This window comes from Phaenicophaeus curvirostris, chromosome 1, assembly GCF_032191515.1.
Source record: "Phaenicophaeus curvirostris isolate KB17595 chromosome 1, BPBGC_Pcur_1.0, whole genome shotgun sequence".
In the NCBI taxonomy this organism is placed as follows: Eukaryota; Metazoa; Chordata; class Aves; order Cuculiformes; family Cuculidae; genus Phaenicophaeus; species Phaenicophaeus curvirostris.
In genome coordinates this window covers 64,640,493-64,651,515 of record NC_091392.1, presented here as the reverse complement: position 1 = coordinate 64,651,515, position 11,023 = coordinate 64,640,493, and the positions used below count along the sequence as shown (strand labels likewise).

The window sequence follows — 11,023 nt, the reverse complement described above, 5'->3', positions numbered from 1 at the left end:
TCCTTCTCAGAGGACACGAAGAGAGTTGGAAACCTCCTGTGGCTTTTTATCTGTGAAGCAATGTATGGGATTTATAGAGAGGGTTAAATAGCTGCAGTAAGGATGAGAATTATTTGACCTTTTTTTACAGGCAGAAGTGCTGTCCACATACTGCAAGAGCAACTAGACCACAGAATCATAGAATCATAGAATAGTTTGGCTTGGAAGGGACCTTAAAGATCACGTACATGGCCAGACTCAAATACACATCCTGCAGAGTCGCTCCTATATGACCAACAACTGGGACTCCTTGGGCAGTAAAACATAAGTCAAGTGGAGTAAGAAACTTCAGCCCTTCCACCTCCAGAACTTGTTCATGGTTGGTCCAAAGGAACAGACTGACCTCATAGCCAAGAGAACAAAACCAAACACAGCACTTACTTTTCTTAGTTTTTATATAAAATAGACATTTACATACATTTTCTTTTGCAAAGACTTCGAGCATAACTCCTTTACATGAAATCTAGCCATAAATCCCACAGTGAAAAAAGCAAAGGCTTTGCAAATTCCTGTACCACTGACATACATCCAGCTGCTGCTAAGTGTGAATTTAGTTTTTAAAGATTTCTAATCCACAGGCTGTTTTCTTGCTTTTTTTTTTTGAAAGATATGCACAACTGATAAAAAAAAAAAATCAGATACAGAAATTAGAACCATATGAACAACAGGCAATGCAAACAACTCCCGCATGAGAGGAACACGCAGTGTGACATCCGCTTCAGGCAGAGATTTTTACAGTAACACAGTTGTAGAAGCCATAACTTTTACAGAGGATACCAATGGGGGTATTTTCCAGAAGAAAAAAAATTTCAGCAAGTCAGTACAAACATGGCAATGAACTTCTGCACAAAGTTATCGAGATTACCTGAAGCAACTTTGCCGCATTAAAACACTAGTGAATGCCAAGCACTTTTTTTTCCTTTTTTTTTTTTTTCTCTTTTTTTTGCTCCTGGGTTTATATGTACATGAAAGCAAAGTGGTACATTTTGAAAAGAGACTGAAGGCCGGGGGAGAAAAATCCTCTAAAAGGCAATTTTTTCCCAAAGATTGTGCATAATTGCATATATGAAAGGTAGAAATTGAGCCCTTGGTCAACTTAATCACACACAGATTGAGAAGACTTAAGCATACACCAACTGTTTTACCGAGCTGGAGGACAAGTGGGGCAAAAAAATCATACAACTATATTCTAAATTGCCTAATTATTAAAATTAGAATATCAATTACCTTCTTTCACCAAAGATTGTACACCATCTCTGGCCTGGTTTCTATAACCGCTAAGAAGCTTTCATAGTTTTTTTATTATTTTAGAGATGTCCAGCCTCCACAACAAGTTAGGCTGCTTATTTTGCATTTTTTTTCTTTGAATTCTTCCACTTATGTGCATACCTGCACCACTCCACCCTGTCCTCAACAAGATCTCTAGAATGAAGGCCATTTGCACTGCTGCATTCACTTACTGTTTAGTCAAAAAAAGTTGCCTGCACTTTTGAAGGAAAATCTAGACCAAGGATTCTATGAGAGTGAGAAAATGACCCCCACTGTATCATTTATCCCAGGGGATGGAAAAGGAAAGGAAGCGAAGAATGCTGGATTTTAAATAAGCAATAAAATAAAACAAAATCCATCAGTCGAAAATATTATTCATGTGGAAAGGAAAAAGCAACACAATCATCATGTTTTTAATTTAGGATTAGAATGCACAGTGAGTTCACAAAAGTCTTGTCTAACCAGCTTTGCATTAATTCTCCACTTTAATATTGGTGAGCACTGAGGTTTAGCCAATGCAGCTCGCGGAGAGAGCAAACTCTCCCTCACCAGGTAGAGCTTCAGCCATTTATTAATTTGTAATCTCTGCTAACCATGCTGAGCACTGGAGCTGGCAGAAAACAATGCATTTATAACTCATAATCTTAGAAGCTGTGCAATGCTAGATGAAGAGGACATTTCCTATGATTAACTAGGATAATATTCAGCTTATCACAAGGTAAGTCACTCTATTTATCTTTCACAATCGCCTTCCCTCTTAGTGGAAATAACCCATTTCATATCATACTCCATTATTCCTCTTCGCCTGCAATAAACCTTTCACAAGATTAATGTCCTGAACAAACACAATGTTCCAGCATGGACACCAATGAGACAGGGAGTCAGCTCAAAACTTCACAAGGGTTTAACTGCTTTGGTAGCTCAGGGTCTGAATTGCCCTCCAAAAATGCTGCCAGTTTGCAGACTGTCATCCTGCACAGACAGGGTATAAGGCGCTGGTTCAGGAACCTTAAATCCAGCTCCAAAACGTGGAGAGTCTGTCTTTCGGCATGTAAACATAATCCAGTTCAACTAGGATTAAACTCCATGGGTATGTTATCTGCCTAATTCAAGCAAGTGGATGAACATACACTATGCCTTCCAACCAAACCGCCTCCCTCACCAGGAGGATGCTCTCATCTTTCCATGTAATTCTGCAAGTAAGACAGTGTTGCAAAAATGATAATCCTTCTCCAGGATCTGGGAGGGGGCATCCAAAGCAATATTACACTTTTACACATGCACGGTTTTTAGGAAGTCAAGATGGCTTTGATCAAGTTCTAGGACGAGAATAAGACAATAATTTCTACCAGGTCTTTCAGGAAAGACAAACTAAGAATTAATACAAAGTTAAAAAAAAACAAAACAAAACCAAGTCTTCCCCCTCACAAAGCACTGTTATAAAAAATACAACTTCTTCTGTATTTGAAAAAATATGTTTCATTGGCCACGCTTTAAAGCCACACAGCTGCGGGGCTTGTAGAATATATAGTATTTATTTAATATATCTTTATGGGCAAAGGTTATAGCTGATAGATGTTTCTGAATGAGGCACAGCTCCCCCACCTCTGTCCCCCAGGCTGGCAGTCAGAGCACTCTCTGAAGACGCCTGCTATGCAGGGGGCTTTGCACAACAACCCTGCCAGGCACTGCACCAAACCCTGCCCTCCCAGCCCCCAAACTCACCACCACCCAGCAGTTCTGCAGGCAGCCAGACAGCCCGGGTGCACAGGGCTTTGGTGAAAGTGCCTGAAAGGCAGGCTCACTGGTGGGAAACTCAGAGAGCTTTGTGGTTTGGGCATCTCTGAATACCCCACTAATGGATCATCTACAACTTTGCAATGCACAGTGGGGAACTGACTGCTTTCAGAAACCATTTAAGCTTTGTTTTCCCCATCCCATGGGAATCTACTGGGACGATCTCATCTCCTCCCCGCCACCCTGGCAGCACCAGGGTGGTACAAAGCTACTCTGTGCATGACATCAGTGAAGAACCCACACTGGAGACCTGCAGAAACGTCAGGTCAGCAAGTCCATGGCCATAAAAGTCATGTGAAAAGACAAGAGTTGCTGACCCAGCCCCAGGACCTCAAACTTGCCCTTGGTCCTGGAAAAAAAAAGTAGGCTAGTTGGGCTGGGGGAGAAGGGAATATTCACCAGCAAAAGACCTATTTATTTTGCTCCCCTGGGAAGCTGTTTTGATGGGAGAGAGACCAGAAATGTATGTCACCATCCCCTCTTCCCAGTGGTCTCTTCCTCTTACGTCTGCCCAGCTGTAGGCACTGGCCAGTCTCCTTGGCCAATGGGGAACAGTACAGCCCAAATCCAGTCTCGTCTTGGTGGGCACATAGTCACGGCTCTAGTGGGTTCTTAAGTCCTGGCAGGGCAGACAGCTGCACCAGCCTGGACTCCCTTTGAGCTCCAAATGCAGTTGGAGTCATGTTAATAACCTCTCAGTAATTTGACCACCAGTAGTGGCTGGGCACCGAGCTTTTTAAATGAAGCCAACAGAGCCACCAGCGTATGACTGTCCCATCATGCTGAGTGAATTTGGAGCTCCCCGAGATGCCATGGCGAGCACCAACTAAACCCAGGTGTCACTGTCACACAGATTTTTCCTGACATATGTGCACCAAGGAATCGCATACTTAATCTGAACTGTCCTTTTCTAGTAGTGCCAAATCCTGGGCTGCCCTTCTGCAGGGACTGGACACAATCAAGCTCGAATATAACAAATCTTATGGCAGTTTCCTGCTGCCAAGAGGAACAAACTGATGACCTACTCTGATATCCAAACCCAAAGTCCATGGCACCAAGCACAATCCCTAGTTCTCTGTGAACTGGTACAAACCCTGGTGGAAGGGGCAGAAGTGCTGTTATTGCAGTGACAGTACAGTCCAATGTGCTCTGCAGCCATTTGCTATAGGAACATCATTGGGGGAGTTATTCAAGCATGCCTCGTGGTACTGCATTTTTCTTACTTCAGACAATATAAGTTACAACGCCCAGCCATGCAGCCAGCTGTGAAGGATACTGCCCAATTTGTATACATCAGAGAAAATATATTAATTATTTGATTATTATAAGTTAAATAAATAATGCTGAAAAATAAAAGCCCCAATTCTGAAGAAAATTTGTTTTCCCACTTCAGTATTTAAAAATATAGATTTAAGACTGATTAGATATAGGTAATTTTCTGTATCTTTTGGGTGAGGGGGCGAGAACACTTTTACAAAGTGTTGTCAGCGTTATCACCATGATAAATGGGTTTTGTTTGTGCACACCCATAAAAAAGCCTCCTTAGTACCTTTCCAGGCTAGGAAATATTCCCTAATCTCTCTGTGGCTTTACTTTACCTCCTACTTCCATCAGATCAGTTATTTGTTTTTTACTACGGACTGGACAGGAAGAGAAGTAATCCTTGTGCTTCCCACTGCCTTCGGATGTCTCCATTTTTTTTTCAGAGTAATAATTATTTGGCCTGGAGGGAGAGGGCAAAGAGTAAAGCCATATGATATTTGACAATATTGACAACAAGGACCTGAATTACAATGAAATGACTATCTTATGAGTAAAACAGTCATGTGAGGTTTTTCCTCAAAGTGTCATTTGTCCTACTTGTAGAATCATCCTTCTAGGGTGATACTTGGATAACATTTTCCCTTTCTTTAGAATAATTTTCAAGCCACATTTAGAGCTGTAAAAGTGGCCACCATTTCCTCAGCATTAACCCTTGAAACCTTTTTGTATGACCATTATGACCATCTTTCCTGGCTCAGAATGACCTGGCAGCACTTGCAACGAAGCCCATCAGTGGTACTTTACATGGATGAGGTGAGGCTGTGTTGAGAAACAGGAGGTACTACTTCACTCCTGCTGCAATGGATGAGTGCTTTATCAACATGGTTCCCCCAGTGATAATCACGATATTGAATGTACACTTCCCACCCACACTCCCGGTGTGATTGAAATGGGTTCAGCCTAAACATATATCTTGATTGAAGGAAGGTTTTCATTCATTCTCCAACACGTCCCACACAAGCCAAGTGTCTCTTGTAACTTTGGTCAAACGTAAACATGCATTCAAAATTTGCCTTCCATAATTCTGAGTCCTATCAAAGTTCCTTCAGCAACACTTTGAGCAATAGGCTTCCACCATACTCTTCTCCAAGGGACATGAGTTTCTCTCCACTGGTGACTGAATTCTATGTTTGGTCTTTCTCCTGGACTTCTTGAAACCGTTTCTCCAAGCGATCAAGTTTGGCCAGGTTCTCTTTCAGCAACTTGCTGTTTGGAACCAGCTGTAAGGCTTTCTCATAGTAGCCACGGGCAGCAATGTAGCTCCCCTAAAAAAAAAAAAAAGAGTGACAGATCTCATTTGCATTCCATTGAAGTTCATTTCTTGGCAACAGTGAAAATCACAATACAAACAACAAAAACAGAGTTTATAAAACTTGATATTGCTAGGTTACAGGAATAATTCTTCATTATGAATTGGATTATTGACTGCTTTTAGCTGGAATTTGACCAAACACACATGGAAAGAAGTAGATTTACATTTTTCCATTATGCTGCACTAGAAGAGTTAATTTTACTCAGCAATAGGATAGCTTGATGATATCACAAAATGTGACTCGTTAAGACCCAAATCATAATGATATGCTAAAGTATTCAAAAAGATAAGCAACCACAAGGTGAGCTGTCTATTTCCATAATTTCATGCCAGTATTCTGCATTAAACATCTTTATTAAATTAGTTAGGTAGAGAGGAATCTTAAAAGTCGACTCATGGTGACATTTTTCTCAGGTACAGGAAAACTTCAGAGATGGGCACGTTGTTCCTTGCAGCCTGCTCTCTTTAAAATACGATATTTACGTTATAGGATATATATTTCCCAGCAACCTAGATGGGAAGTTCTAGTTGGAGAGGACAGACTTTCCTCCTTTTCGGATAAAACATGTTGGGGACATTCACTCAATGGCATCTTGGCTTGTATCAGAAACGGCGCGACCAGCAGGTCCAGGGAGGTTATCCTCCCTCTGTACTCGGCACTGGTGAGACCGCTCCTCGAATACTGTGTTCAGTTCTGGGCCCCTCACCACAAGAAGGATGTTGAGGCTCTGGAGAGAGTCCAGAGAAGAGCAAGGAAGCTGGTGAAGGGGCTGGAGAACAGGTCTTACGAGGAGCGGCTGAGAGAGCTGGGGTTGTTTAGCCTGGAGAAGAGGAGGCTGAGGGGTGACCTCATTGCTCTCTACAACTACCTGAAAGGAGGTTGTAGAGAGGAGGGTGCTGGCCTCTTCTCCCAAGTGACAGGGGACAGGACAAGAGGGAATGGCCTCAAGCTCCGCCAGGGGAGGTTTAGGCTAGACGTTAGGAAAAAATTCTTTACAGAAAGGGTCATTGGGCACTGGAACAGGCTGCCCAGGGAGGTGGTTGAGTCCCCTTCCCTGGAGGTGTTTAAGGCACGGGTGGATGAGGTGCTGAGGGATATGGTTTAGTGTTTGATAGGAACGGTTGGACTCGATGATCCGGTGGGTCTCTTCCAACCTGGTTATTCTGTGATTCTGTGATTCTGTGTGAAATATGCAGCTATTGGCAGTCTGAAACAAACTTAGCTTTCTGTCTTGAGTAGTAGTCTCTGCACTTGGCAGCTTAAGGAGAAGCAAAATTTCCATACCTTGATGTGCTCAATGCCTCCCATATTCATCCAGGCCTGTGCTTGGTCTGGGTTGAGCTCCACAGCCCGTTTATAGCTCTACATAAACATGAAACATTTTTAGGTTAAGAGTCTCACTCTTCAAACAAAACTAGTGCTGTGGGGGAAGGAGAAATGAGGTTTCCTCTCCTTTTGAATCCATTAAAAAACAATTTCAGATTTTTATATAAAACACAATAGCTGAATTTTGGCTTCTTTACAGTAGAGGTGACATACTATTTCGCTGCTGAGCTTATCTCACGGGTTTTCCCTGCCCACAGGAGGACCCACACCAACCCCTGCAGCCCTCCCCTTGCTATCCTGCACCGCTGGGGTCTCCTGCATGTCAGGGTCACTTCCTCGAGCAGGTGCCTGCCACCCACAAGCCATGCACGGGCTGTGATGCTCCTTATATGCAAGGCTTTAATTTGGAGCTGGCAGCAGAATATGGTACAGGCACTAGCAGGGAGGTTTCACAAGGACACGAGGACAGCGCTTTCCCTCCCCACTGCTTCTGTGACTGCATGGGAGAAGAAGCAACAAGGCCCTTCAGGACTCTGTCAAACACCATTTTTAAGCTGTCACAGCAGGGAGGGAATCAAACCAGGATTAGACGTCTCTTAGGTATATTGAGAGTTTTCAGAACTGTCCCAATAACAAAATTCTGTGCTATTATTTAACATTAACATTATTTCAGAGCTATCAAGCCTCCTGCTCCACAAGATGAGACAACCTCTCAACTATCAGGTAATTAGGTGAGATCTAACAACATGGTGGGCTCCCACATGTTTCAGCTGAGCCACCTAGAGTTGGCCATTGCCAGTGAGAGGGGCTGGGGCTGGATGGACCGAGGGTCTGGTCAGTGTGACAAGGTCTAGGCTCCTCTGTAGTCTCACTACAACTCTGTGCTTAACCTCTCAAAGCATGAAGCTGTATTTCCACTCAGGAACAAAGCAAAGAGATGCCACTAAGTCTGGCAAAGTTAGCTGCCCCATAGCTTTAGCTGTACCACTGGTGAACTGCTGAGCTTTCCAAGGCCAACAGCCAGGCTGAGTGCACCAGGGAGTATTAGAGGCAATGAGCTAACTCTTTCAACCTACGAAACCATCCCTGTACGGCTTAGAGCAGTCATACCTCAAAAGCCTTGTCAAGGAGATTCTGTTCTCTTAACTGATTTCCTTTCGTGAAAAAGAGCTCTGATATGACTTTTGGATCCTTTGGTTTTAGCTGAAGAGCTTTTTCTATAGCTTCAAGTGCCTGTGAAAAAGCAAGACAATAACATGCTACTGTATTCTGTGCCTTTCCGCCTCTCATCTCTCCCCATTACTAGAGCCTCCCAGTACAAGAATCATCCTCCTCCTTCCCATGTTTGTCCCACACTGTTAACACACATGGAAATAAGGGGTTTAGATGTCTGTGGCTGATAGGCAGCGGGGCTGACAGCAGCAGGAGCAGTAAATAGTAAGAAAACCACACTCCTTAGCTTCATGCCCAGCACCTAGATAAACAGAGGTTTTAGTGAAGAAATAAATCTACTGGATGTGCACTAAGGCATGTGACATGTCTCTGGAGAGACGAAGTGTAAAATTCAACCTGAGCTCTGCGTGTGAGCCCTTGGGATGAGCATATCCTGCGGCCACAGTACCTTGGTATAGCGCTCCTGCTTGCTGTAGATGGCTGACAGAAGCCGGAAACACTCCAGACACTCCACGTCCTCGCCGAGTATATGGTTTGTCATCTTTTCAGCTTCCTTTGTCCGCCCCATCATTGCTAAAACCTGGGCCTATGGAGGCATATTTTAAAGGGTTATGATCTTCAAAAGCACAGCCCTCTTTAAAACATAATGCTGCATCCAGAAACCAGTGCTCAGCTCCTGTTTCTGCTGGTGGTCATGTTAAGAGGCACCTTCCATGTGAGCAAGGGGCAGGTCAGATTTTTTCTTCTTCTCATCTGGAAAGGAAATGACTGAGACATGCGTCTGAGGTTGGGAGGGGCAAAGGGGCAAAAGGGCGATGGAAGAGGCTGTCTCTGGATGGTTGGAGTGGAAGCAGAGCTAAGCGCGGAGCCTTAGGCAATGTTCACACTGACATGGCCATCCTGTTCCACTTTTCTGGCCCTGCCCTGGCTGAGCCCATCCCATACTCACCAGCGCCAGTCGGATCTCTTTGTTTGAAGGCTGCAGTGATGCTGCTTCTCTGTAAACCTGTAATGCTTCTTCATATCGCCCCGTGTTGTAATACAGAGCCCCCAGTGGAGAGAGGATTTCAGCCTTCCGAGATACCTTCAGTGCCCTGGAATTTGGGAGAAAGAGATGCTTCCAGGTGGTGTGGGGATCAAAGTGGAAGAGCAAGACTTGGCTTGGGCTGAGATGGAGCAGCAAAGCTCTGTACTTTGCATGGCATGCTCGTCCCACCCTAGACAGCACATATCTGAGGTCCCAGGGAGGGATGAGCATGCCCACAGCAACAATTCCTCTGATCACCTGAGCAGGGGAGAGGTCTATCTCCAAAGTGAATATCAGCATGCAGCACAGGTGGGGATGGCTGAAGGTGGCAGAACCTCAGGAGTATGAGCACAAATTGGGATGCCACAAAAAGAGGCATAAAAACCCACCTCAGCTCACCCTGCTGCACACTGGGAGTCAGAGCCTGCCTACTGGCACGTCGCTGGGAAGAGCCAGAGCTCCTGATGGTGCCAAGGCTTTGGTGGTGGGCTGTGAATTAGTTATGGCTGTTACTGGTGCAGCATCTGAAGACCAGCTTCAAGCAGGGTGAGCATTGTGCTAACAAGCTTCTCTTGCCACCAATAAACCTCTGATTTATCGTTAGAGCCAAAAGCAGCATTGTGTCCATCCCAGGGCCTTGGGAACATTCCAAGGAAGTCAACACTGCCTGAGGCTGTGCTGCCTCTCCAGGCATTCCCCCCACAACAACCTAATAAGCAAAAGTAAATCTGATTTCAAAAAGATAGGGAAGGAATGCAGGAAGACCCAAACATGCACTGACAGATGCATGTATCAGAGGTGCTTTAGAGAGACAGGCCATACAGGGGAAGGAGGAAACCTCGCTAATTCTTACCGCTTGTACCATGTTTCAGCCTCTTTGTTCTGCCCCAGGGAGCGGTGAAGCCTGCCCAGGTTCACCATGGCCACGTGATGAGCGGGGCTCAGGTGGATGGCCTGCCTGTAGTGGGACACAGCTTGCTCAGGAGCCCCTGAAGAAGAGAACAAGCATTCAGCTGCTGCCTCAGAAAAATCCCATTACAAATTCAGCACACATTAATGCTCTGAGAGTTCTTTTGGTTTTGGAAACCATTTCGAGAAAGAAATCCTGCCTCAGCCTTTCTAGAGATTAAAAAAATATTTGTCTGAATTAAGATTTAAGCTCCAGTATCCAGAGACGACCCTGAGAAATAGATTTTCCAGGGGGTAATTTTTTGCACTTTGAGGGTCCAGTCACCAGAATAAGACAGCAGACTGAAAGCACCCTCCTACTGCACTGCTGGGGGGACCTACTCCCAGTGCTAAGGACAGAGCCCACCTCAGAAAGGGGGCTGAGGCAAGTGTCCCATCTCCCAGGAGAGGATTATTCCACCCTGGCCCACTTGAGAGACGGGCAATGGAGACAGTATTGCCCACAGCCCCATGAGAGCGCAAATAGTTTCAGCTCTTTCCAAACAGAGACTATTCCCTCCATCTGTGTTGCATTGGCCCTGCTCAACAGGAATGGGAGTAGAATCTTAGAATCATAGAATAGTTAGGGTTGGAAGGGACCTTAAAGATCACCTAGTTCCAACCCCCCTGCCATGGGCAGGGACATCCCTCTGGATCAGGTTACTCAAGGCCCCAACCAACTTGGCCTTGAACACCTCCAGGGATGGGGCAGCCACAACTTCCCTGTGCAACCTGTGCCAGAGTCTCACCACTCTCATGGTGAAGAAACTCTTCCTAACGTCTAGTCTAAATCTGCCCTTCTCCAGCT

At 44.9% G+C, this 11,023-nt stretch overlaps 1 protein-coding gene across 1 annotated transcript in view; it reads right to left on the bottom strand.

Annotated features, from left to right (window-relative positions):
• Positions 1 to 416: 416 nt before the first annotated feature.
• The window catches only part of TMTC1 (transmembrane O-mannosyltransferase targeting cadherins 1), a 145,715-nt gene continuing 135,108 nt past the window's right edge, over positions 417 to 11,023 (bottom strand). The window contains exons 15-20 of the mRNA XM_069860396.1: positions 10,121 to 10,256; positions 9,190 to 9,334; positions 8,689 to 8,826; positions 8,178 to 8,300; positions 7,026 to 7,103; positions 417 to 5,693 (exon numbers count right to left, since the gene is read on the bottom strand). Coding sequence (XP_069716497.1) covers positions 5,553 to 5,693; positions 7,026 to 7,103; positions 8,178 to 8,300; positions 8,689 to 8,826; positions 9,190 to 9,334; positions 10,121 to 10,256 — 761 coding nt within the window. The 3' untranslated portion in view covers positions 417 to 5,552. The remainder of the gene's footprint in view (positions 5,694 to 7,025; positions 7,104 to 8,177; positions 8,301 to 8,688; positions 8,827 to 9,189; positions 9,335 to 10,120; positions 10,257 to 11,023) is intronic.